At 49.6% G+C, this 25,214-nt stretch overlaps 2 protein-coding genes across 11 annotated transcripts in view; one reads left to right on the forward strand and one right to left on the reverse strand.

Annotated features, from left to right (window-relative positions):
* The window catches only part of RECQL4 (RecQ like helicase 4), a 44,511-nt gene extending 39,747 nt beyond the window's left edge, over positions 1–4,764 (reverse strand). For 2 of the 5 annotated variants that reach the window (XR_005290937.2, XM_038388745.2), the window contains exons 1-3: positions 3,937–4,572; positions 2,810–2,933; positions 136–169 (exon numbers count right to left, since the gene is read on the reverse strand). Coding sequence is in view for 4 of the 5 variants with exons in the window: in XM_038388745.2 (XP_038244673.1) it covers positions 136–169; positions 2,810–2,893 (118 nt within the window). In the remaining variant the exon portion in view is untranslated. Of the gene's footprint in view, positions 1–135; positions 170–2,809; positions 2,934–3,916 lie in introns of all 5 variants that reach the window. The other 3 variants (XM_038388746.2, XM_038388744.2, XM_038388747.2) reach the window with 3 other exon arrangements.
* Positions 4,671–22,238, forward strand: LRRC14 (leucine rich repeat containing 14). 6 transcript variants are annotated; one of them, XM_043509894.1, is made up of 5 exons: positions 8,535–8,661; positions 8,972–9,104; positions 9,252–9,619; positions 20,407–21,048; positions 21,477–22,238. In XM_043509894.1, the coding sequence occupies exons 1-5, from the start codon at positions 8,630–8,632 to the stop codon at positions 22,045–22,047; spliced, it is 1,746 nt and encodes a 581-aa protein (XP_043365829.1). In that variant the 5' UTR covers positions 8,535–8,629; the 3' UTR covers positions 22,048–22,238. The 6 variants fall into 6 exon arrangements, with proteins under 6 accessions (XP_038244680.1, XP_038244679.1, XP_043365830.1 ...); XM_038388752.2 differs by lacking the exons at positions 8,535–8,661; positions 8,972–9,104 and adding an exon at positions 4,671–4,795; XM_038388751.2 differs by lacking the exons at positions 8,535–8,661; positions 8,972–9,104 and adding an exon at positions 4,840–4,947.
* Positions 22,239–25,214: the final 2,976 nt, after the last annotated feature.

Here is a 25,214-nt window from a genome sequence, read left to right on the forward strand (position 1 = left end):
GTCATCCTACTTACCAGTCACCCCAAGGGAAAGGAGAGCTTTGCAGTCAATGGTGATTTTCCCCCCATGGGCTGATCCTACCCCTCACCCCATGGAGCAGCTATGCAGTTTGGGGAGTTTATAGCTCATACTTACTCTTTGTCTCCTCTGGAGCCTCTTCCATATCGGTCTGTAAAACAAATACTAAACTATTAGGCATTAATCCCAGGTGTGTTTGGAGAGACGCTCTATTCCCCCCCACACTCTTGCTCCCTGTGTTCCTTCTTCATTTGGAACCACCTTCTTCCACCCTGTGCACCAAGTGCCCTAGACATCCTGCTTCAAGGACTCCCGAGAATCCTTCTGTTCCACATTATTTTCCAGCTGGAATGACTATCAGCCCCTTCATGTTTATCCTGCATGGTTCTTATTCAAATCTTTATGCTGCAACCTTCTGGGGACAGAGATTCACTCCATCTTTCATCTGGTGCATGTGACCTACTGCAAGGCACTCTCTACATGCCAGGGAGCTAGGTAACTAAGTGATACCATCCCATCTAGCTCCTAATTCAGAGGAAAAGGTGCAGTAAGAGGCCAGATCTCCAGATGACAATAATAGAAGTCATATTAATAACTCTGACCACATAGCACTTTTCAGGTACAAAGCCTGTTCCACACATATCAGTAACCTCTCTACCCCTTGAGAAGTAGCAAAGTATTATCTTCATGTTACAGATGGGGAAACTGAGACACAGAAAGACTCAGACTTGCCCTAGACAACGGAGGGAAGACAGTGGCAGAACCACAATTAGTTCTTGTCTAGTGGTCTGGGAATTGGGAACAGCTGATACTCATAGAATATCAGGCTTGGAAGGGACCTCAGGAGGCCATCTAGTTCAACCCCCTGCTCAAAGCAGGACCAATCCCCAACTAAATCATCCCAACCTCCTCACCCCAACTACCTCAACCTCCTTGAAAGGACATGCATTAGGGCACAGTTAGAGGGAATTAGGGCTTCTATTTCTCAGGCTTTATTGCTTAATGAAATTCAGGGCAAAAAATAAATTTAGGGGGAGGGGAGGCAAATGCATGGAAAAGGAAAAGGCCAATTTTTTTGTGCAGCCCAACATTTAATTATTTTCTTTTAAAACATTTGTGGTGCCCTGGGCACTGATGTCCTCACCTTGGTGCACAGTGTAAGAATGGGCTGTTATAAATTAATAGATGGTGACTTAAGGCCCTGACCCTGCAAACACTTATGCACATACTTCACTTTAAGCACAGGTATGGTCTGTTGTCAGATGTTCGGCTGGATGTATGTGTTCTCTCCGTGTGCCATCCCAGCTCTGCACATGCAGCCGGCACAGCAGATGTCCATTGAACCGCCCAACGATCACACCGTTAAAGTACAAAGGCACCCGGCCAGGTTTATTGTCGACAAAGCACGATAGTAGTATCCCGCAGACTCTAACGGACCACTGCTACGTGTATGCCCTTAACAATGGATGCAGCTCAGTGAATGGTGGGACCTTCCATTCCCCACTAAGCTAGACAAAGACATCCCTCTGAAGTACCATTTTATACACCGATACAAACAAGTTCCCTATTGCCCCTCTGACATAGGTAGTTACTGCACCCTGATGTGGCTAGTTACCAACCTCTGATGTGGCTAACCACCACCTATTACCTTGTACCTGTTGGTGTGATCGAAACATCTCTATCCATCACAAGGTCATCATCTTTCGGAGGGGTCAGTGAGTTCTCATTACCGTTTTTTCCCTGGGGGGGGGGGGGAGTGTTTGTACCATACTTGGTATCGGGGTGTTCTGGTACCACCCTTCTGGAATGTGTTTGCACGAGTGTCCTGTGTCTAGTCTTTCTTAAGAATGTGTGTTTTTGCAATACCAGCCGTGTTCTTGCCAGGTTCTGTGAGCTTGCAAGCAGGCAGAGCCTGACTTCTGCCAACTTTGCTTCCTATCAGCAAAGCTTGACCACTACTTTAGTGCAGGCCTTAGGTCTCAGACCAGGCTTCAGATACAAGGCCTTATGTCTCAGGCGCTCTTTCTACTACATTCCCCCACTTTGTCTTTTTAGGGGGAAGATGTTTACCCGTCGTTCTGGAAAGGCATAATGCATGGACTGAAGGTGACCCAGTGGGCTAAATACTGTTATATGGGCCACCTTGCTTTACCATTCATACATTCATGCCTCATCTGTCCCTTGATCTACACATTCCTGCACATGATTGATGGACAGATTGTCTTTTCAGTCCCTTTTGGTGGGCCTGGGAATGTTAGGCCCAGGACTTCGATTGAGGAATGTAGTTTTCTGATTGATCCTTGGGGTCACTTCAGATAATATATATGGATAAGAGAGCCTGACTTCAACTGGGGCCTCCAGACATTACCATAATCCAAGTAAATAATAATCTTTGAATCTCTCCAATCCCCCTGCGAGACTATCCTACAGAATGACAGATTACCCATTATTAGGAATTCTTCCCTGATATTCAGTCTTAAATTCCCCCCACCCCCCGCCCTTCTTGTCTTCCCACTCCCATACCACCTTGAACAATTCCTGGCCTTCCTTGGCATTTGAATTTGCAGACAGTTGGCACACCAGGATGTTGCTCAGCCAAACTCAAAAGATTTAGCTCTTTTAATCTTTCCTCAAATCAGTGCAGACAGCAGCAGAACCACATAATCCCCAGCACAGATAAACAAGGACCGATTTAAACCTACTCTACTCTTTCCTGTATTTTTCTTTTGCAAGGCTACTCTTAAACCTCTGATTCCTTGAGTCATATCCCCTCCCACCCCTGCACGGGTACCTTGCTCGGTTTCCTCTGGTGCTCCTGAAGAAATGTCATCTCCCATTTTTTCAGCAGGACTTTGACCTCATTGTATCTGTCCATGGCTCCGAAGGCCTGACCCTGCTCTGAAGAACTGCACCAGCTGTAAATATTGCACAGATCTTCAGATTAATCCTCTCCAGAACCAGCCATTTGCAGTTTTATTAACAGGCAGATATCCCCACTGCTTTCTGCTGAATAGCATGAGGTCGTCATACAAGCACCAATCTATAGGCACATCCAGGAGGAAGTCAGTGTGATGTAGCGCAAAGGCTTTGACCACTTTAGTCACTGCAGATGGTGTCTGGCAGGAACCTGCACTTTAACAGCTAGTAGTGGGTACTTGCCACCAAGGCTGCTTATCCGCTTGCTATCTCAAGTGGTTCACACTGTCTGTGCTCCATAGATGGGGCAACGGGACACATCCCCACTATGGTTTGAAATCAGTGCAGTCTACCGCTTCGCTTCCTGTTCCAAACTGAGTACCCACGTTCAACTCAAGAAGGGAGTGCAATATTGTCACAGTTCAAAGCAATTGCACCAGTATCTCCCCTTAGCGGCTCATCAAGGGCATGCACGCTCAGGCTCCTAGCTCCACAGCTGATGCCTCTCCAGGGTGGAGAATCTGTGTCTCTTTGACAGGTTTCAGAGTAGCAGCCGTGTTAGTCTGTATTTGCAAAAAGAAAAGGAGTACTTGTGGCACCTTAGAGACTAACACATTTATTTGAGCATAAGCTTTCGTGAGCTACAGCTCACTTCCTCGGATGCATCCAATGAAGTGAGCTGTAGCTCACAAAAGCTTATGCTCAAATAAATGTGTTAGTCTCTAAGGTGCCACAAGTCCTCCTTTTCTTTCTGTGTCTCTTTGCTGCCTGAGCAGGGTATTCTCAGGGTGAACAGTTCCCTGCCTTCCGTGTATTTCCCAATAAAGACTGTCTGGCTAAACAGACCTGCTTGCTTTCTCTTCAGAGACGGACAACAGAGGGGTTGCTACAGATTACCCCACAGAGCTTTCTAAGCAAGCCTACTTTATTCTTAAGGTAAAAAGCATTACAGAGAAGACATTACAACAATAAAAGAACCTACCCACTTACTGATCAGCTTACCAGCATTCACCCCAATTCTAATGCAGGTTCTGGCAGGGTAAGCACTTCACCCCTCCTCCCTAAGGGGAGACTTATCAGAGCTTCAACTCAGAACAAGCATCCTCATGACAAGTTCCATCCACCCTCTTGTACAGCTCCAGGGGTCTCTGATCCGGAGTTTCCAGACGCAAGTCACTAGTATTCAAGGGGTCTCTCTTGCCTTAAGAGGGGGAGAATTTGCACCCCCCCCCCCAAGGTATTCCCAAAGGAACTCCACTTTACAGGTACTGTTCCACAAAGGCCTCTGAGCCGCCTCAAACCTTCCAGAGGGGAAACTGAGGCACAGAGGGAGAGACTTCACCAGGGTGACACAGCGAGTCAGTGGCAGGGCTGGCAATAGAACCCAGGAGTCCGGGACCCCACCCCCCGCGCCTGAGAGGAACCCAGGCGTCCGGGCTCAGCCCCCGCCTGAGGGGAGCCCTCTGCAAAGCCCAGAAGAACCCCGGCACATCCCCGCCGCCCCCCGCGCTAGGGGGAACCCAGGCGTCCGGGCTCCGTGCCACAGCCCAGCGGGCAACGAAGCGAAGAGACCCCGAAGCCCCGGGCTCACCGGCAGCGGCCCGGCCGGCTCCCGCACAAACCTCTTGCCTGCCCGGAGCGCCCGCCAAGAGGCGCAGCCGCAGCGCGACGCGCGAGCCAGCGGCCCAATCACAGCCCCAATCTCCAAGGAAACGCAAGGACCCGCCTCTCCGGAACGCGTCGTAGCGGGCTCGCCGCTGGGTCACCAGGCAGACCTGGAAGCGCGGTGGCCTCCGGGGGGGGGGGGGGCGGGCTGAGTGAGCGCGCGCGTGCGCGGCCTGGCCTGGCCAGTGGGGAGACGGTAAGGGCCGGGACCTCTGCGCGGCTGGGGGGCGGGGCCTCAACCGCGGCAGCGTTGGGGGAGGGGCATTACCCCCCGCCCCCCCCTCCCCCCCAGGGGGGGAGAGGTCTGAGGCGTGAACCCTCCTAGGGCTGGGGTGTGAACCCTCTGAGGCAAGTGTGGGAGGGTCTGGAGTAGGTGGGACATGAGCTGTTTGGGGGGCAGGGGTGAAAGGGGGAGAGGGGGTGACCTCCTTTGGGGGGGCCTGAGCCCCTCCCAGGCAGTAGTGTGTAAGGGGGAGTGACCCCCTCCTTTCAGGGGCCTGAGCCCCTCCCAGGCAGTAGTGTGTAAGGGGGCCTGAGCCCCTCCTTTGGGGGGGCCTGAGCCCCTCCCAGGCAGTAGTGTGTAAGGGGGAGTGACCCCCTCCTTTGGGGGGCCTGAGCCCCTCCCAGGCAGTAGTGTGTAAGGGGGAGTGACCCCCTTCTTTGGGGGGCCTGAGCCCCTCCTAGGCAGTAGTGTGTAAGGGGGAGTGACCCCCTCCTTTGGGGGGGCCTGAGCCCCTCCCAGGCAGTAGTGTGTAAGGGGGAGTGACCCCCTTCTTTGGGGGGCCTGAGCCCCTCCTAGGCAGTAGTGTGTAAGGGGGAGTGACCCCCTCCTTTGGGGGGCCTGAGCCCCTCCCAGGCAGTAGTGTGTAAGGGGGAGTGACCCCCTCCTTTGGGGGGCCTGAGCCCCTCCCAGGCAGTAGTGTGTAAGGGGGAGTGACCCCCTCCTTTGGGGGGCCTGAGCCCCTCCCAGGCAGTAGTGTGTAAGGGGGAGTGACCCCCTCCTTTCAGGGGCCTGAGCCCCTCCTAGGCAGTAGTGTGTAAGGGGGAGTGACCCCCTTCTTTGGGGGGCCTGAGCCCCTCCCAGGCAGTAGTGTGTAAGGGGGAGTGACCCCCTCCTTTCAGGGGCCTGAGCCCCTCCTAGGCAGTAGTGTGTAAGGGGGAGTGACCCCCTCCTTTGGGGGGCCTGAGCCCCTCCTAGGCAGTAGTGTGTAAGGGGGAGTGACCCCCTCCTTTCAGGGGCCTGAGCCCCTCCTAGGCAGTAGTGTGTAAGGGGGAGTGACCCCCTTCTTTGGGGGGCCTGAGCCCCTCCCAGGCAGTAGTGTGTAAGGGGGAGTGACCCCCTCCTTTAAGGGGACTGAGCCCCTCCCAGGCAGTAGTTTGTAAGGCGGGGGGGGGGCGTGAACCCTTCCTAGGCAGTAGTATGTAAGGGGGGGTGACCTCCTTTGGGGAGCCTGAGCCCCTCCCAGGCAGTAGTGTGTAAGGGGGGGTGTAACCCCTACCACTGGAACAGCTGTCTATTCCCCTAACCCTGCTGTGGGGCATTTGTCCTCCTCTGCTGCTCTGTTCCCAAATGTGTCTGGAAAAGGGGCTGCAGATTCTGTTCCCCTCTGCCCCCCGAGGGCTGTGGCTTTGTGATATCTGCTGCCCTGCTCACCCCCCATTGGAGATGTCTCCTGCAGTGTCTCCTCCTAGCAGCTTCCTTGATCGCTTCCAGCAGAACCAGGCCCAGAAGAGCAGTTTCCCCTGCAGGGGAATGAGGGCTCGTTCTTCTGATGCTAAAGCATCGTTTTTGGATGTCAGCAGCTTGTAAGAGCTGCCCCCTCTTGTTGGTCAGTAGGTTGTAGTCCAGTCTGCTCCAAAGGTGACTGGCTGAATCCTAGCATCTCCTAGTCTAGCTATCCCTCTCTGCCCTTCTTCTTTGATGTTGGATGGGAAATAAAGGGAGGAAGGAGAAGACGGGGAAGGGGCTATGGGAGTGCTACCTGGGACATGAGGCTATCATTGTTTAATTTCCCTTTGTGTGTGCCACTGACCAGCCTCAGTGATGTGGGAGATGGCCAGGATTTGGTGCCACGATTGGCTGTACCACACGGTGATGTTATGGTCAAGTGCAGTGGGATGAGGCAAGGGTGGGCCACATTGTGGGATGGGGGCTGTGCTGATGGTAATGGAGCTAGTTGGTTTGACAAGGGTATATGAGAATGTCTCTTGCACTATGTTTGGTCTTTCACTGCTTGAACCCCCAGATTCTGTGGCTGAAACCCTCTGATGGCCAGATTGTTTGACTGACTATGTGGAAAAAGGCTGCTAAAGGGCCAGGAGGGATTGCTGTCCCATCTGCCTTAGAATCATAGGGTTAGAAGGGACCACAAGGCTCATCTACTCTAACCCCTGATCTAAGTTCCTTGATTTCTGTCAGGATCAGCATAAGGAGACAAGGGAGGAGCAAACCAGCATGAAGGTGGGGGCCAAGTGGTAATCTGCCAGTGCTGCCTTACTTCTTCTCAGCAGTCTGGGCAAAGAGTGGCCAGTATCCCTAATTTATATTATGTGCTGTTTAACCCATAGTAGGTGGCTAATACAATCCGGATTCAATCACAGATGGGCTGGACGTATTGACGGTTGTAGCATTTATTTATTTTATAGTAGCATCCAAAAGCCCTAATCACAATCGAGGTATGTTGTACTAGGTGTTGTATAAACACGTGGGGAGAGACCACCCCTTCTAAGTAATTAAAGACAAGATGCAAAAAGTGAGTTAAATATAGTAGAAAGGCTCACATGCTTACATAGACTAGCTAGTGCTCAACTGTAGAGTTCCTGATCATTCTGATGATGTCCTTATATCAGTATATGTAATATCCACAATCCCCAGTGATCCGCTAATTAGAAATGGATTTGGAGGAGGAAAGGGCAGTGGTATTATGGACCGGTTCGGGGACGGAGCTCCAAGCATGAGGTAGTATAGAAGAAAGCACAAAGATGGTTGTGAGAGATGTGGACAAACAGGTGGCTGAGGCAGATGTTATTAGCAAAGCAGAGTCGATGGAGGCAATGCGATAAGATACAAATGGGGATAGATAAGGAGGAATGGATACTTAGTTCAGCTTTAGGATGATTGTGTTAGGGCACTGGCTGTGCTTTTTGGATCTGATGTCATGTACACGGTGCTTCCCATCTTGACAACTAAGATGAGTTTGACTAAAGACTAAGGAGTCCTAGGAGACACAAACTATTAATTCACACTTCCTAGCATATTGAGCACTCCATCTTTCTCCAGGACTCCTAGCAGAGCCAGCTAAGGTTTTGGCTCTGTTGGACTGAGCCTTACTGCCCTGCTCAGCTGCAGTATCTCTGGGAACAGTGACTGTTGTGTGTTGGCTCAAGATCTAATGGCTACTGAGAGCCATGGGATTGCTCCAGTTTCTGGTTCCATTTATGTTAAGTGGGGACATTTTGGTTCTGAGCTTTCTGGTGAAACTTAATATAAGTGCTGTTGTGATTACAGTTGTGAAAATCAGATCTTTGCTACCTGCAGGCTGTAGGCAAGACCATTCCCATCAGGGTGTGCAAAAGGGGCTGAGTCTAAAGATGAATAGAACTTATTAGTTCCGGAGCTCTGAGGGATGCTGCTGCCTGCCCACTGTACTGGAGAACCATTTTAGTCCATGACCATAGACACATTGGCCCCATGCTTTTCAAGGTCAGCAGTGGGCTACAGATGACCTGCTAGAGGTTGAAGAAACAGTAGAGATGTGGGCATCTTGGAAGAGAAATTGGAGTGGAAAGGGAGGAACTTGGTGGTCTATACAGTGTGGGGGGGACAGGAAGACTACAGGGAGGAGACATGGCAAGGGAAGAAGAGCTGTGGGCTAGTCAGACAGGACCTGCACCCTGACTGGCCTTGTAAAATCAAGAACCAACAATGCTCTGGGGGCTTGTAAACAGTTTAGCAAATTGGACCCACTGAGTTAAATTTCTGCCGTTCTGGGGCTACCCCTCTGATTTCTAGCCCCCTCCTGCTGTGAGAATGTCGGTGGAGCACCGGAGGCAGGTGTTCCTCAGACTTCCTTGTCGACTGCTGGAAATGGCCCACCTTGATTATTACCACAAAAGGTTTTCTTCCTTCCCCCCACCCTCCCTACCTGCTAGTAATAGCTCATCTTAAGTGATCACTCTCCTTACAGTGTGTATGGTAATACCCATTGTTTCATGTTCTCTGTGTGTGTATATAAATCTCCCGACTGTATTTTCTACCGAATGCATCCGATGAAGTGAGCTGTAGCTCACGAAAGCTTATGCTCAAATAAATTTTAGTCTCTAAGGTGCCACAAGTACTCCTTTTCTTTTTGCGAATACAGACTAACACGGCTGCTACTCTGAAGTTGCTGAGCAGGCAGGTGTGCTGGCCTTCTGCCCTTGCGCTGGCTTCCCAGCTCTGTTCTTTCACTGTGTGGCTGACTCTCAAAGAGCAGAAGAAGAAGAACAGGTCAGATGAGGATGGGGTATGTCTCTCCTGCCCGCTCATAAGTAGCTGCAGGGGAACAATGCAAAAACTGGTTAATTCCTGGTGAAAGTCAGGGATCTCATCTGGAATGTTTCACTGTGTTCTGGGAGCAGGTGTATCATTAGGTGGTTCTCTTCTCTTTCAGTGGTTCCGTGAAGCTGGGGCTCTGGCTTGCTGCCTCCCTGCAGCCATGCACTCCCTTGTGTTCCTCTGTGCACAGAAGGTGGTTTCCCATCACTCCACGGTGCACAGTGCCTTGGAGTTCATCCCAAAGGAGTTGTATCCAGTCCTGTTCAAAGCAGCTTTCATGAACAAGAAGACCCTCGTGCTGCAAGATCTGGTGCAGACATGGCCTTTCCCAGTACTGAGTTTCCAGAAGCTTTTGCGGAAGTGTCAGCACTGTGACCGTGCTCTGCTCCAGGAAAAGCCCAACAAGCTATGTGTGCAGACTGTCATCCTGGGAGTGGTGGCCTACCTGAATGAGGCTCTCGAAGACAGACTCCACAGCCAAAGGTACCTGTCAGTGCATAGCTCATTACCTACTAAAAGGGTCACGATGGTGAGGTGCTGATGAGACTAAACGAGGGGTCGGCAACCTTTTAGAAGTGGTGTGCCGAGTCTTCATTTATTCACTGTAATTTAAGGTTTCGCTTGCCAGTGATACATTTTAACATTTTTTAGACGGTCTCTCGCTATAAGTCTATATATTATATAACTAAACTATTGTCGTATGTAAACAAGGTATTCAAAATGTTTAAGAAGCTTCATTTAAAATTAAATTAAAATGCTGATCTTACACCGCCAGCCTACTCAGCCCACTGCCGGCCTGGGGTTCCGTTCACCTGGGCTGGCAGTGGGGCTGACCCCGGGCCGGCGGCTGGGACCCCGGGCCGGCGGCTGGGACCCCAGACCAGCTCAGCCCGCGGCCAGTCTGGGGTTCTGTCTGCCAGCTCCTGCCAGCCAGGGTCCCGGCTGCCGGCCCCGTTCAGCCTGCTGCCCGTCTGGGGTCCCAGCCGTGTCCACATAGAGTAGGTACCTTCCTTCTCCCTGGTTCTAGCCATTCTCTTCCTCTCTCTCTGCACTGAGATGGGGGTGGGAGTGCGCTGAGCACAGGGCTGGGGCTGAAGGACCAGGCTGGGGGTTGGGGTGCAGGGTCTGGCCAGAAGCTAGAATGAGAGAGGGGGCTCAGGGTTGGGCAGGAGGTTTGGGTGTGAGGCGCTTACCTGAGCAGCTCCCATTTGGTGCGAGGGGTGCAGGTGGGAGTGTGGGGGTGTGTGTACAGGAGCTCCCATTTGGTGCTCAGGGTGGGGATGTGGGGGGTGCAAGAGTCAGGGCATGGGGTGTGAGGAGGGTGCAGGAGTCATGGCAGGGGGCTGGGTATGTTTGGGGGGTGCCAGAGTCAGGGCTGGGGTTATGGGAGCTTCAGGGGTCAGGGTAGAGGGCTGGGGATGTGGGCTGGGGTCGTGGGGGTGCTCCCAGACCCCTGCCCTGAGCGGTTCATGGCAGGGGGCTGGAGGAGATACACCGATACCACCCCCTTCCCCAAGGTCCCCAGAGCAGAGGCCGCAGCACTGGCCGCAGGGAGGGAGAGGAGGAGGTGCAGGAACCCAGCACACTGGGGGAAGAAGTTGAGGGGAGAGGGTGGGGAGGATAACTGTAGATAGCAGCGTGCCATTAAAAATTGGCTTGTGTGCCATCTTTGGTTGCCGACCCCTGGACTAAACCATATGGGGAGGAGGTGTGGGAGGAGACTTGTAGTAGCACACTGACAGTGGAGTTCTCAAACTTTTTTTTTTTTTTTTGCTCGGCCACCCTTTGAAAATATTTGAGGCTGTGATGACCCCACTGCCCCAAAAGTGATAGCAATATACTCTACGTACTCATGAGCACTAAATGAAGCATGGAATCATTATCCTTGCAGCTGTTGCAAATTATACCTGATCGGTCACGCACGGTTCAAGTTTTTAGGCTGAGGCACCAAAAACCAGGTCCAGATCTGCAGAGTTTCCAGTCTGTGTTTAATGTATTACGCTCGAGCGTGGTGCCCCCCCGCTAGTCAGGAGGGGACTCCGTATACAGTTTATGCAAAGCTTATATACCATCTGACATCGCGTGCTGCCCTCGTGCATCGGCACTCTTAACCAATGAATTCCATCCTCACCCCATCCTCAGCCACTCTCTGGTGAGTGCTTTCTCGTGTTCTGAGAATGTCAACAACTTTATCATTAAAACGGAACATGCAGTTACACAACGTGCCTCGCATACCACAAAGACAGGAAGGACAACAGTTTCAAGGCCCAAAACGATTCCCCAAATGTGCTGCGGTCTGTGCTGCACAGACAGTGGCTGGCGCCAAAAGGTGCCAGTTCTGCACATATTAGTTTTTCCCTCAACAGTCCTCCCTTTTTTTTTGTACGTCAGTTAACACTATATAGGAGCTGAGTAACTACGATGAAGGACTAATAACTGCGAATAACACATTTTACAACATTGAAGGCATACAAATAACACGGCAAAGAAAACAGCAATCAATATGAACATGTACAGAGCACGTCTTCCCCAGACCCCGAGATCCGGCATCCATGATGTGAGCCAATTCCATACTTCCTGCAATCCAGTACTGGTATTATCAAGACTGATATGATGAAATAAAGTCGCCTGTTGCTTGAGGATATGGATATCAGTCTCTACCCTATGGTGTTGATTTATAAAAACACAACAGCTGGAGTTAACTAAAGCGCATACCCCACCCTGATTAGCGAGGAGGTAATCTAATGCTAAGCGATTTTGCAGGGTTGTTTGAGATAATTGTGTGACTTCAGTTTGGAGGGCAGATAAAGCATCTGCAGTGGCATTGGCCATCTGCTCTAAGGCAGCAGAAATATTAACTATAGCTTTTTCTAGCTCACTTACTCCTAACCATGGCAGAAACCAGCGCGCAAAGGAATGAAAACCCATGGGCCGCTCGATAAGGGAATTAAAAGGGATACTTCGCCGATCCCTCCATACTATATTGCGAATTTCTTTTCGTGTTAGACTCTGATAAACTGTTACAGCAGGGATTATTGCTCCTAGGGTGCAGGTACCATACCATCCTACTGGAAGAACTTTATAGGCTGTGTGGTTACACAACCAATACCACCCTGATCCTTCAGGGATGGGCCAAGGGGCCCTTGAATAATTTGAAACGGTTGCCATCCCCGAACTAATTTTGATAGTACGATTGCACCCCATAAAAGTTCCTACAAAATTCCCATTTTCAGGATTCCAATTTCTTCTAACACAGATTGCATAATTGCCCTGGGCCACCATGTCAATAGACCATGTTTGAATAGTGATATTCCAATGAAAGGTAGTATTAGCCCATAATGTAGACAACCGCGTTTCATTAGTAGGGATAGGGACCCCCACCAATGGAATTCCCTGACTAATATATGTGGGGGTATGGATACATATCCAACGTTGTTTGATTTATATTCTGCGTAATAGCCCGAGTCAAATTCAAAAAACTATTACCTGCCCACCCTTGTACTGGACTTGGGAGTAGGGGGAAAAGCCCCCGGGCCAACCATACCAATAATAACATCCGCCCCGTACCATACAAAAACCCCTATTCCCAATATACAAGTCCAAAAGAGAAATACAAGAAGTCCTGGTGGGCTGTGAAGATTCCAGTAATTGGAGGGTTCGGTCCACGGGTTGGTTGTAATATTCATCCGTGGAATGGCTCGTACGCTGGATCACTCGGGTCCTGGGGAGGCACTGTCGCTGCTTTAACGTAGTTGTGGTGGATCCACGAGCTCCTTCCTGCAACCTTTAAAGCAGAATAAGTACATAACAGAACTTGATACGGCCCCTCCCACCTAGGTTCCAAGGGGTCTGTGTGGGGAATCCTTTATACCATAACCCAATCCCCTGGCTTAAATGAGTGAATTTGCAATCCCAACGGTGCAGTTTGACACAATTGAGCTTTAAATTGATTATCAATCAGCTCCTTTTGTAACCTAGCAACATATTTGGCCAGAGTTTCGTCACCATCCAAGAGACTAGCATGTGCTGGAATGTAGGTTCCTGGAATTAAAGCGGGTCTACCAAATAACACCTCAACTGGGGACAGGCCCAGGGGCATGCGCGGTGTCCGCCTTATATGCCATAAGACGATTGGCAGGATCTCCGGCCATTTAAGTCCAGTTTCCTTACAGAACTTTGCTATCATTGTCTTTACTGTTCGGTTCATGCATTCCACCTGACCAGCAGACTGAGGGTGATACGGAGTATGTAATTGTCGAGTGATTCCCAAACATTTATACAGTTCCTCCAAAAATTTTCGCAGTAAAGTGCGAGCCTCGATCTGTATCTATAACTTCAGGAACACCAAACTAGGTACAATATCCTTCATTAGAAACTTAACTACAGACCTCGCATCTGCTTTCCTCGTCTGTACCGCTTCAGGCCACCCAGATAGCTGGTCCACTATAACGAGAAGGTGATGGAATCCTGAACACTTGGGCATGTCTGCATAATCCATTTGCAGACGCTGAAACGGAAAATTCGCCCAAGGTCTCCCCCCCCCCCCCCCCATGAACTGGCATCAGACCGAGTCATAGCAGAGAATGCCAAACAAGTTGAACAGGATCCAAGAATACGCTTCACCGCAGGATAAATGTGTGGTGCCGCCCAGGATTGGAGTATGGCAGCCACTGTGCCTTGAATACCAGCATGGCCCAGGGAATGAAAATAATGAGCAGCTGCCAGTAAATAACGACAGGGAAGAATAGGTTTGCCCCCGATTTGCCAAATTTTGTCCGCGCCCTCCACACCCTCCCAACGTTTCCACTCGCCCAATTCTTCCAAGGATACATCAGTGTACATTAATGTCCAATCCGCAGGTGGGAAAGACCCATCCAAGGGGAGGGTAACCGACACAGAAAGAGGTTGTAGAGCTGCCACTTTTGCGGCTGAATCAGCTAACGCGTTACCTTGAGAAACAGCACTATCGGAGTGCTTGTGTGCATAGCAATGTACCACTGCCACCTGGTGTGGAACTAAAATAGCTTCTAGCAACGCGGCAATCAAGGGACCATTAGCTATTTTTGCACCTGATGAAGTTAGAAATCCACGCTGTTTCCAAAGCTGGCCTGTAGCATGACAAACTCCGAAAGCATATCTCAAGTCTGTGTAAATGGTAGCAGTTTTTCCCACGGACAATAAGCAAGCTCTCGTGAGTGCGTACAACTCTGCACCCTGGGCACTGAATGATGGTGGTAAAGGAGCGGCTTCTATAACATCGGTCTGGGAAGTCACTGAATACCCCGAAACCCGATAGCCATCTAAATAATATGAGGACCCATCTGTGAAGAGAAGCAGATCGGACTCCATTAAAGGAGAATCTGTTAGATCCGGGCGGGGCTTACCATTCTGGGTGACGACGTCCATACACACATGATGAGGGGTGCCATCCTCTGGGAGGGGTAACAAAGTCACTGGATTAAGAGTGTTGCAGCGGCGTAGAGTGATGTTATCAGCGGCCAACAAAATTAGTTCATATTTATGAGCTCGTTGTGGAGACAACGCCTGGGTAGAATGCTGTTTTAAAAGAATTTCAACCTCGTGGGGGACCCAAACAGTCAGGGGATGTCCCAGAACTATGGGTCGCGAACGCTCAACCATGATTGCCGCTGCGGCAATCGACCGCACACAGGAAACAGAGCTCCAGACAACAGGATCCAGTTGTACTGAATAATAAGCTATGGGGCGTGGGCGGTCTCCAAGATATTGTAGGAGGACTCCACTAGCCACTCCCTGTTGTTCATGACTAAAAAGAAAAAATGGTTTACCGTAGTCCGGGAATCCCAAGGCGGGCGCCGTAACCAAAGCCTTTTTAACCGCTGTAAAGGCAGTCTCCCTCTCCATAGTCCAGGAAATCGGGTCGAGAGTTGATGACGTGGTAGCTTGGACCAGGGGTTTTACCAGTTCTCCAAACCCCACGATCCAAGGTCGACAAAAGCCGGCAGCCCCTAAGAAAGCCCGTAACTGTCTTTTTGTTGTAAGGCGCGGGTAATCCTGGATTGCCCGCACCCTATCGGGAGATAATAAACGCTCCCCAGGCCGAATTACAAAACCCAGATAAATTACCTGATTTAGGCACAGCTGTAACTTGGATGGGGACGCACGATGACCTTTATTCGCTAATGCAGTAAGTAAAACGACAGAATCAGTTAAACATGTGCTATAGTCCAAAGAGGCAATCAACAAATCATCTACATACTGAACCAAAACCGAAGAACCGGGCAAAACAATGTCCTTCAAATCTGCTGTGAGAATGCGAGAAAAGATAGTAGGGGATCCAGAGAATCCCTGGGGGAGCCGCGTCCATGTTAATTGCTGACCTTTCCAGGTAAAGGCAAATAGATATTGGGAATCCGGGTGCAAAGGGATACTAAAAAACGCGGCACACAAATCGACTACAGTAAAACAAGTGGCCAAGTGAGGAATTAATGTCAAAATAGTACTCTGGTCAGGAACAACTGGATGCAGGGCTATAAAGTAGTCATTAATAGCGCGTAAATCCTGAACAAACCGATAAACCGGGTGCCCGTCAGTTCCTGGTTTAGGTTTTCTTACCGGAAGGATGGGCGTATTACAGGGTGAACTACAAGGAACCAGAATTCCTTGTGCCAAGTAGCTGTCAATAACACGTGAGATACTCTCCTCCGCTTCCCTTGGCAAGAAATACTGCTTCACGGAAGGGGGAGGCCCATCTTTAGTTGTTAGACTCAGCGGAACCGCAGATTTAAGGAGACCCACATCAGTGGAATTTGTACTCCATAAAAAATGGGGAACACTAGACAATTCAAAGGATACACTGGGAACAGACGTAGTCAATGTCATAAGAGAGGCAACTGTCGAATCTGGAACAATCAGACGAAGCCCCTCAGGGGCACAATATATATGTGCTCCGAATTTGCCCAGCACATCTCGTCCCAGAAGGTTTGCTGGGCCCTCCGGCATTATAACAAACCTATGGGATAGCTTTAGAGAACCAAGCTTAATGGGGATAGGGTAAGATAACCGAGCCGGGCAGGGGTTTCCTTCTATACCTTGCACCCACACCTTAGTATTAGACACGGGCCCTGGCACAAACGTTATAGTGGAAAGGGTGACTCCTGTATCTACCAAGAAAGGCACTAAACGTTCCCCAATTTGCAGGTAAATTTGTGACTGCATTCCCAGGTCCCACTCCAACTCTCCCAAAGTTCCCAAAATCTCTGCCTCCAGTCACTGGGGGTCAATTTGATTCAAAGGGTTGGTGGGAGGATACCCTTGAGAAGTCTGGGAAAAACCGGACAGGCCATTGTGCACTGGCTCCTGCCAAGGGGCCCCCTTTGGGCGGAGGGGACATTCCCTTTTCCAGTGTCCTGGTTGTTTGCACTAGTTACAAGTGCCAAATTTCGTATTTACCCAATTTCCTCTTGGCTCTGTTCGTCCCCGCCCCCTGCCTCTCGCCCCGCCATGCTTCCGCCAATTCTGACTCCCAACTGGGACCTGCAACGCGGCTGCCAACATACTTACTTCTTCCTTCTTTTGTTTACGCTTTTCCTTAGCTTTCTCCTCGTCCCTGCCATTAAACACGAAAGTGGCCAAGCGGACTACTTCCTGGAGAGGTTTCCCTGGCCAATCAGGCACATGTTTAGAGAAATATTTTCTAATGTCTGGGGCTGCTTGATCGACATAAAAGGAAACCATCATTGGACGGTTTGTCTCTGCTTCTGGGTCGACGCCGCCGCCGTATATGCGGACTCGTTTCGACAAGCGGGCTAGGAAGGCAGAGGGATGCTCAGTGACCTCCTGCTGACATTCACGAATTTTAGACCAATTAGCTGACTTACTACCTGCTTTATGCACCGCCTCTAAGAGACCATCCCTGCCTGCTTTAAGGAGGTCCATTTGGGCAGAAACATTAGGGTTCCAACCAGGATCAACAAGGGGCCAGGCAGTACGGACATTATCCTCTCCTGCCCAGCGCCTATTGGCATCCAAGATGGAATACTTCTCATCGGGAGTAAAAAGTGTGTCCAAAATTACCTGAACATCCCCCCAGGCAGGATTAAAAGCAGTAAACACAGATCAAATCGTTTGTAATACCTGTTCCGGATCATCACGCAGGCGAGGCATCTGCTGTTGCCATGTTATCAAGTCGCCTGGGCCAAAGGGGCGGTGCACATAGGGGAAAACAACTTGTTCATCTCCGTCCACCGTATGGGAGACAAGAGGTTGCTGAATAAGAGGGGCTTGCAAAGCAATCGGTGGATCCAGAATGGGTCCACATAAACAGGGAGGCTGCGACCGGGAGGATTGCGGGCATGAATCAGAAGGCTGAGAATAAGCTGGAGGAAAGGGAGAGGAAGTAGGCAGAGGATAGGGTGGAGCCGAAGACCCCTGGGACGGATAAGAAAAAGAAGTAAGAGGACGTCCTTTCGCACGCGCATAAGCCCAATTGTCCCATACATACCAGTAATCCATCTGGGCTGGAGCCTTATCTTCCAGCCTCTTTCTCAAAGCAGTCAATATTTCTCCTGCAAATGACCCATCAGGTGGCCATTGCATAGATACCTGAGGAAGGGCCTGAATTACTGGCCATTCTACTTTACATAAAACAATAGTTTTCTTCTTCTTTAACCCCGGGTGCCTGAAATATTCTTCCAATTCTCTAGAATTTCCACCAAAGGGGTCCCCTTCTTGATACTCTGCCCAGAGCCCATAATTGGGCAACCGAGGGGACACCTAATGTGCCACCTTATCGTCCGAGCGACTGTTCGTGTTTCCCCCCGTCGGAATTTTCCAAGATAAATTCACCTTTTGCCGGCTAGAGCTGTCCGCGAGGAGGAACGCGACCTCAGTACGCCTTTTGTGACGAGCCTAAAGTCCCATCTGGGGTGCCAAAACTGTTGCGAATTATACCTGATCGGTCACGCACGGTTCAAGTTTTTAGGCTGAGGCACCAAAAACCAGGTCCAGATCTGCAGAGTTTCCAGTCTGTGTTTAATGTATTACGCTCGAGCGTGGTGCCCCCCCGCTAGTCAGGAGGGGACCCCTTATACAGTTTATGCAAAGCTTATATACCATCTGACATCGCGTGCTGCCCTCGTGCATCGGCACCCTTAACCAATGAATTCCATCCTCACCCCATCCTCAGCCACTCTCTGGTGAGTGCTTTCTCGTGTTCTGAGAATGTCAACAACTTTATCATTAAAACGGAACATGCAGTTACACAACGTGCCTCGCATACCACAAAGACAGGAAGGACAACAGTTTCAAGGCCCGAAACGATTCCCCAAATGTGCTGCGGTCTATGCTGCACAGACAGTGGCTGGCGCCAAAAGGTGCCAGCTCTGCACTTATTAGCTTTTCCCTCAACACAGCCAAAGGCACTGAAGCCTCTCAAAAAGTGTAAAGCAACGGTTTTCAGGAATAAATACGTGAATATTTAAGAAACACGTTTTCTGGGTAAAAAAAATAGACAACAGGATACAGTTTGGGGAGCTGGAAGCCTCTTTCAGTGATTGTGGCAATAATCATAACATCCAAGGATTGTGGCTTTCTATGCAACTATATACAAATGAGTATCTGGACACTTCGTGCGAGGGGTGCTGCTGTTTTGAAGCGCACAATTTTTCTTTTCAATCACAGCTCCAGGGACCTCAGGCAGACACTTAAATCATCCTCCACATTCAGTTTTCATTTTTGAAATATGAATAAATGTCCATGATTTGGTATTGCCACCCTTACTTCTGTGCTGCCTTCAGAGCTGGGCGACTGGAAAGTGGCGGCTGTTGTACCCCTCCCCGGCAGTCTCCTCTATTTGGGAGCTTGAAATATGGTAACCCTAGCAAAGGATCTAAAGGTTATCACAATATTTTTTTGTGATCTCATGACACCCCTATAATAGCCTGTGACCCCCTTTTGGTTCGGGACCCCCCAGTTTGAGAAACGCTGCACTAACATGTTAAATGTTATTGACCTGGGGCCTCTGGCCCTTTAGTACAGCCTGCAGTGATGATCCAGTAGGGCTGGGACAAGCTTTGCTTTTGTTCTTGGTTGTGTGATAAGAAAATATGGTGGTTTCCATATCTGGACTTGTAGTTCCAATTGAAATTGCACTCTGTGTCCCTCTGGAGGAAGAGCTGCTGATCTGAGGTGCTGGGTGCTGACTTAAATCTGGGTGGACCAAATGTTCCAAGTATCTCTTACCATATTAAACCTGGCATCCAATTTCAGTTTCCCCAAACTGCAGTAGAAGGGAATGACTCTCGGGTAGCAGCTGCTTGGTAAATGCCTCCTCTGGCTCCTTGCATGTGATTGTGCTGCAGACTGAGCTTTGGAAGCAGGCTCTTTGGCCATTATGCATGTGGTTTCTCTGCAGTGTGGCACTACCAGCCTGTCTGCAGCATTAAAAAACTTCCATTTGTCAAGTGACAGGCCATAAGCAGCTTTGGGAAGTGGGACACAGTGCAGTAATTCCTGCTGGTTAGCCACTGGTTTTATCCATCCATGAGCATTGCTCTCTTCCCTTTGGAAATGGAGGGAACAGTCTTAAATCTCAGCCTATCTTAATCATTATGCAGTGCCCAAAAGTACAAGGTGCTTTTTATTTTTTCTGTAAAACAAAGTCCCTGCCAGGGAAGGCAGTGAGATTCACTGGATAAGGGTTGGAGCGGAAACCAGGAGACCTGCTTTGTGACCGTGGGCTTTCCCCCTCTGTGGAACAGGGACAGTGATACTTAGCCTCCTTCAGAAAGCTTTGAGATCTATGCCTGAGATGCTCTAAATCTTATCGGCACTGAATAGTATCACTCTTATCTTACAGTGGCGGGAGATGGAGTGGGGAAGACTAAGGGTTGCAGTAAGATCATGTGGTTCCTCTGTTCTAGAATGAACAAGTGACCAAAAGACTAAAGATAGGCAGAGCCAGAGGGCGTGTGTCTGGACTGCTAAACCAAAGAGCTAATCCTTAGGCTGCATGTCGCATCGTCTGAGCAACACAAGTGGCTCAGTCTTTACAGCTGCCACAAGAAGGGAGATGAGACCCCAGGCCTGGAGTGAGAGCATGTCTTTTCAAGCCAGTAATTGATACTAACACCTCTCCCTCCCCTGCACTGGGTTCTGGTTCCCAAGCCACTGGAAGAGTGACCTGCCCTGTGTGGGGAATGATCCTGCAGTGGCTGGGTGAATGAAGTAGATGACCCAATAGGTCTTTTCAGTCTCTCATTTCTTTGCTCCTTTTTTCTTGTCTTCCCCAGCAAGAGGCAGCGCCTGCAGGTTCTGGACATGACGGGGCTTCAGGATGATGGAATAGACCAGGGCTCAGAAACCATGAGCCTGTGGTCCAGGACAGTGACCCTGGCGAAAGCCTGCATCGACATTTCCAAACACCAGAGCAAGTGCACAAAGCATACCTCAAAGCGGAGGAAGGGCCCCTACAGCAGCTCGATGGCTCTGCCGCCACCACAGCCAGTGTCTGTGGAAGTCCACGTGGATCTTTTTGTGAACAGCACCTCTTATGGAGTCCTTAAAGATGCCTTGCAGAACAATGCCAACAGCATGCTGCGGCTGAAGTGCCGGGACTTCCGGGCTGAGGAGCTACCAATTGCAAGTACTGTGGGGCTCCTGGAGTTCCTGGATCCCACGGGTGTTCGGCAGGTGGATTTGAGATTCAATAACCTGGGGCTGTCTGGCCTGAGGGTGATTCTCCCGCACATGGCAAAATTCACCAATCTGGTCAGCCTGAAGCTGCCCTACAGCAACATTGATGTAAGACGGCTCTCAGCAGGGATGGAAGGAAGCCTCCACTACTTTGCCACCCAGCTCAGTAGATTGTCCTGTCTCAAGGAGCTGAATTTGGGCTCCTCCAGGCTTTCCGGAAAACTAAAGCAACTGCTGGGGTAAGCTGTTTGTAGGGCCGAGGGCTGCATTGGCAAATTGACAGGAGTGTGAGTGACTCTGTGTAATAGATTAGGCTGCAGTTCTTCTTTTGTGACCCCTGGAGACTACAGGTCCCATCATGCAGTGCTCCATCTTGATCAGAGAAGCTTCTTTGCATATTGGGACCTGTATTCTGCAGCCTCTTTTAACATGAAAGTTTGGCCAGTGCACTGCAGGTCCCATCGTGCAATTCTCCGAGCTTCCAGACTTTATAACTAGCATTAGGGATGTTCATCACTGTACGAGTCTGCAGCTTTAACGTTGGTCTTGATTTGGCCCTGAGCTACTTGGTGGTGTGGCCTTTTCCAACCATTTTGATTTCTATCTTCTGCAAGCTACAGTAGTTATCTAAAATGGAACTTACGCTTACAATCTTTCTTCCCACCAGCGATTTGCAGGGTCCCTTGGAAAGCCTGGAGCTGGCCTTCTGCTACCTGCTCCCCAATGACCTCGCCTATCTTTCCCAAAGTCTTCATACCCCCACCCTGAAGAAGCTGGACCTCAGCGGCAACAACTTGTCTGAATCGCTTCTCCAGCCCTTCCAGCATCTCCTAGAAGAGGCCTCCTCATCCCTGCTCCACCTGGACATCATGGAGTGTCGCCTGATGGATATCCATCTGGAGTTGCTTCTCCCTGCCCTGTGCCGCTGCTCTCAACTTCGCTACCTGGGGGTGTTTGGCAACCCTCTCTTTACACGGGGGCTGAAGAACTTGCTGCAGAAGACCATGGGCCTATTGTACTTGCAGCTCGTCATTTACCCCTACCCTGTGGACTGCTACAGTGAGAACCTGCCATGGCCCCCCACCTCCTCTAACCTCTCGAATTGTTCTGTGGATAAAGAGAAGCTTTCCAGGGTGGGAGCTGAGCTGCAACAGATGCTGCAGACTGCCAGCAGGACCGATGCCATCTGGACCACGAACTTATGCAGACACAATACTTTAGATTATTTTAATTTGTAGCTCACCAAAAATGTAAAACTAAGGAGAAAATGATCATTTTTAATGCCCCGTCAAAGTTGAGCGGTTCAGTGGACGCAGCAACAACACGTTTATACACTTTTTTAACAGCATCTGTTTAGTGCATGAATTCAAATGGAAGTTCTCTTCTCCCCTTCCGCACCTCCATTCAGTAAAGCTGAGATTAAAACTGCCAGGCTCTATGCCTCTTTATCCATGGCTTATCCCAGATAGTGCGGTTGCTATCCTGTCTTGCTGTACCTATGACCCCCTTACCGCATGTAGCTTCTTACATGCCCCTTACGTGACTCTAGTGTGGCCCTGCAGAATTCTTAGCAAAGTGTACTAGCCACAGTACAAATGCAGCAGCCCAACAATTAGAAAGCCCTTCTCAAAACACTGATCCGTTCCTAGCTTCTGAGCAGTCTGCTCCTCTTTCCCTGCATGGATTACCTCATCTAAAAAACCCCTCTCTCCACTTCTCTTCTAATGTATCCCATCATTCTCTCACACGTGTGTAGAGCGCTTAGAAATTTTACCAGTCATGTAGCAGCCAGAGCACTAAACCCACTAGCCAGACAGATATAAAAGGTAGGGAGACATATATATAGGGACAACTCTACTATACTCCCGCTCGGCTGCTGCAAGTGAGGTGTCTTGTGTTACTCTCTCTTTCCCCCAGTCTTCACTTTGGAGTCCTCCTGTGAACTGAGTATTTCCTCCATCTCTGCTGTTGCATGGAACTTTCCTAAGATGCAACAAAATAAAATTGACCCAGTTCTTATCCATTTCACAGCTGCTTGCAGAGTATAGTAGTGGTGAGACTGACAACACCACTGTCGGTTTTCACTGCTGCGGGTGAGTGGATGATCTGAGTACCAGCAGAGGCATTGGAGTGGTATGCAGACTGACCCTTTACATTCTGCTTGTAGGCAGAAAGCTTCTTCACAACAGGGAAGGTTAGAAACTTAATTTTTTTTTTTAAATGAGAGCTTAGATTCTGCATAAGATGATTCATGCTCCCTGGTATACTTACCAGCATGGGCATGTGGAGTTTTTCAGCTTGGTGTAGGGACAGAGTCTCCCTTCCCCTTCCCTACACTCTTACTTCTTCTCCATTTGAAGAATACTTTCTCCTTGGAAAGCCTCATTACCTGGCCAAAGTAGGTAGTGTTACAGTCACAGCCAAGGCTGAAGTCCTGTTCTCTCCACTGAGACCCACTTCTCCTCTAAACATTTTGTCCTCTTCTCCCTAACATATCTCTCTGGCTTGGCATGCACCCAATACTTCATCTCCCTGGTCGATCTATCCACTCGCTCCAACCTCTGTGGGGACAGCTTTTGCTGATCCCTCTTGGCTTCTTCTCCATTCAGCTTCTGGTCTCCTATTGCCTTGAATATCGACTTTTGGTGTAAAAGCCCCTTTGCTTGGAACTCAAACTAGAACTTTTACTAAGTACTACAAAACATTCAATAGGGAATGATCCTGTATTAGCTGAGAGGGACATAATAGATCTCTTCCATCTACCTTATGCTCTCGGCTTCTGCATACCATTCCATACTCAAGCCGTGCAGCTATTCAGTTCCCTTATGGGGTGGGTTTGCTGCTACCTGTCTAACTTATGTCTGGTACTGGCTTCTTTTGTCCCTCATTTGTAAAATCCCACAAGGTTACTTTCATGGCCCTCTGCCCTGTCTACCTGCATAGTCATCTTATCACTTCCTTCTAGCTTTAACTCAGGCTGATTATACTCTACTGCACATAACTTGACACCTTCAATGATCCCTCTCTTGACCAGTTAAACTTCGGGGCTCATTTTAACTCCCATCAGCTTAAAGTCTTCAAGTCCTACCTGTTTCTCTTGAGCAGGAGGACTTCCCTCCCATCCAACTCCATTTCCCCTCTTGACACACACTTGTGGTTTGCTTCTGCTGTCCCTAACTTTGTCATCGGACTCTGAACTCTCCTCTCCTTCCCACATCCTCCATGGCTGCATCTTTGCTTAGATAAACTTCTTTGTTCTGGCCACTTGGAGGGAATAATCGTGCCCAATGGGGGGTTAATTTTGTGCGAGACTGCCCAGCTAAGGGACTTTGAAAGCTAGTAACTCATTCCTTCAGCACATTACCCTTGTCAATGTTACCTGGGCTGCCCCCTGCTTAAATTCTCCTGTTACTTTAGCCCGTGAATGCAGCCCCTCTTCAAAATCCACTCACATCTGTAAATAGCCTCTGTTTATCAACCCCATCCTCAGACAACTCCACTAGATCCTTGTGCGTTCAAGATCCATTTAAAAAATATACTTTGTACTAACCCTACCCAGCCACTTTACCTCACATTACTCCCCCTTCCCTGCCTGTGTAAAGCTGGCCGCCTCTCTGGCCCTTCACAATCTCCATACGCCAATCTCTCTTCAGATGAAAGAGACTCTACAAGATAGTGTCTTATGACCTGGGGACTTTCTTACTGGAACAACTATTTAACTAGCTGCCCTTTGGCAGAGCTCACTCTGCTGCTGCTGGACACACTTGTTTGAATCAAGACTGTCTTGGAACATTGTCTCTTTCTACCACCTCCCTCTGTCCCAGTGACGTGGAAAACAAGCACAACGTCGCTTTCACAGTGATGACATCACTGCAGGAGCTGCTAGCAACACACTGTGAGCGCAAAGCCCTGGTTTCAATATCAGAGCTTTGGCCATTAGAATCATAGACATGTAGGGCCGGAAGGGACCTTGGGAAATCAAATCCAGTCCCCTGCACTGTGGCAGGACCAAGTAAACCTAGACCATCCCTGATGGGAGTTTGTCCAACCTGTGTTTTAAAATCTTCCAATGATGGGGGATTCTAACAACCTCCCTTGGAAGCCTGTTCTAGAGCTTAACTCCCCTTCGAGTTAGAAAGATTGTCCCAATATCCCACCTAAATCTGCCTTGCTGCGGATTAGGCCCATTTCTTCTTGTCCTACCTTCAGTGGACATGGAGGACACTGGATCCCCATCCTTTTTATAGCCACCTTTAACATATTTGAAGACTGGTATCAGGTCCCCCATCAGTCTGCTTTTCTCAAGACTAAAAGCCCAGTTTATCTAACCTTTCTTTTTACCTCAGGCTTTCTAAACCTTTGATCATTTTTATTGCTCTCCTCTGGACGCTCTCCACGTTGTCCC

This window comes from Dermochelys coriacea, chromosome 2 (assembly GCF_009764565.3).
Source record: "Dermochelys coriacea isolate rDerCor1 chromosome 2, rDerCor1.pri.v4, whole genome shotgun sequence".
NCBI classification, from domain to species: domain Eukaryota; kingdom Metazoa; phylum Chordata; order Testudines; family Dermochelyidae; genus Dermochelys; species Dermochelys coriacea.

What these genes read in the sequence shown, in the direction of transcription:
- LRRC14 (XM_043509894.1), top strand. Translation starts at nt 8,630, where the DNA reads ATGTCGGTGGAGCACCGGAGGCAGGTGTTCCT. An exon ending in ACAGGTCAGATGAGGATGGG is followed by an intron (nt 9,105 to 9,251) that starts GTATGTCTCTCC and finishes CTTCTCTTTCAG; the next exon opens with TGGTTCCGTGAAGCTGGGGC. An exon ending in AAACTAAAGCAACTGCTGGG is followed by an intron (nt 21,049 to 21,476) that starts GTAAGCTGTTTG and finishes TCTTCCCACCAG; the next exon opens with CGATTTGCAGGGTCCCTTGG.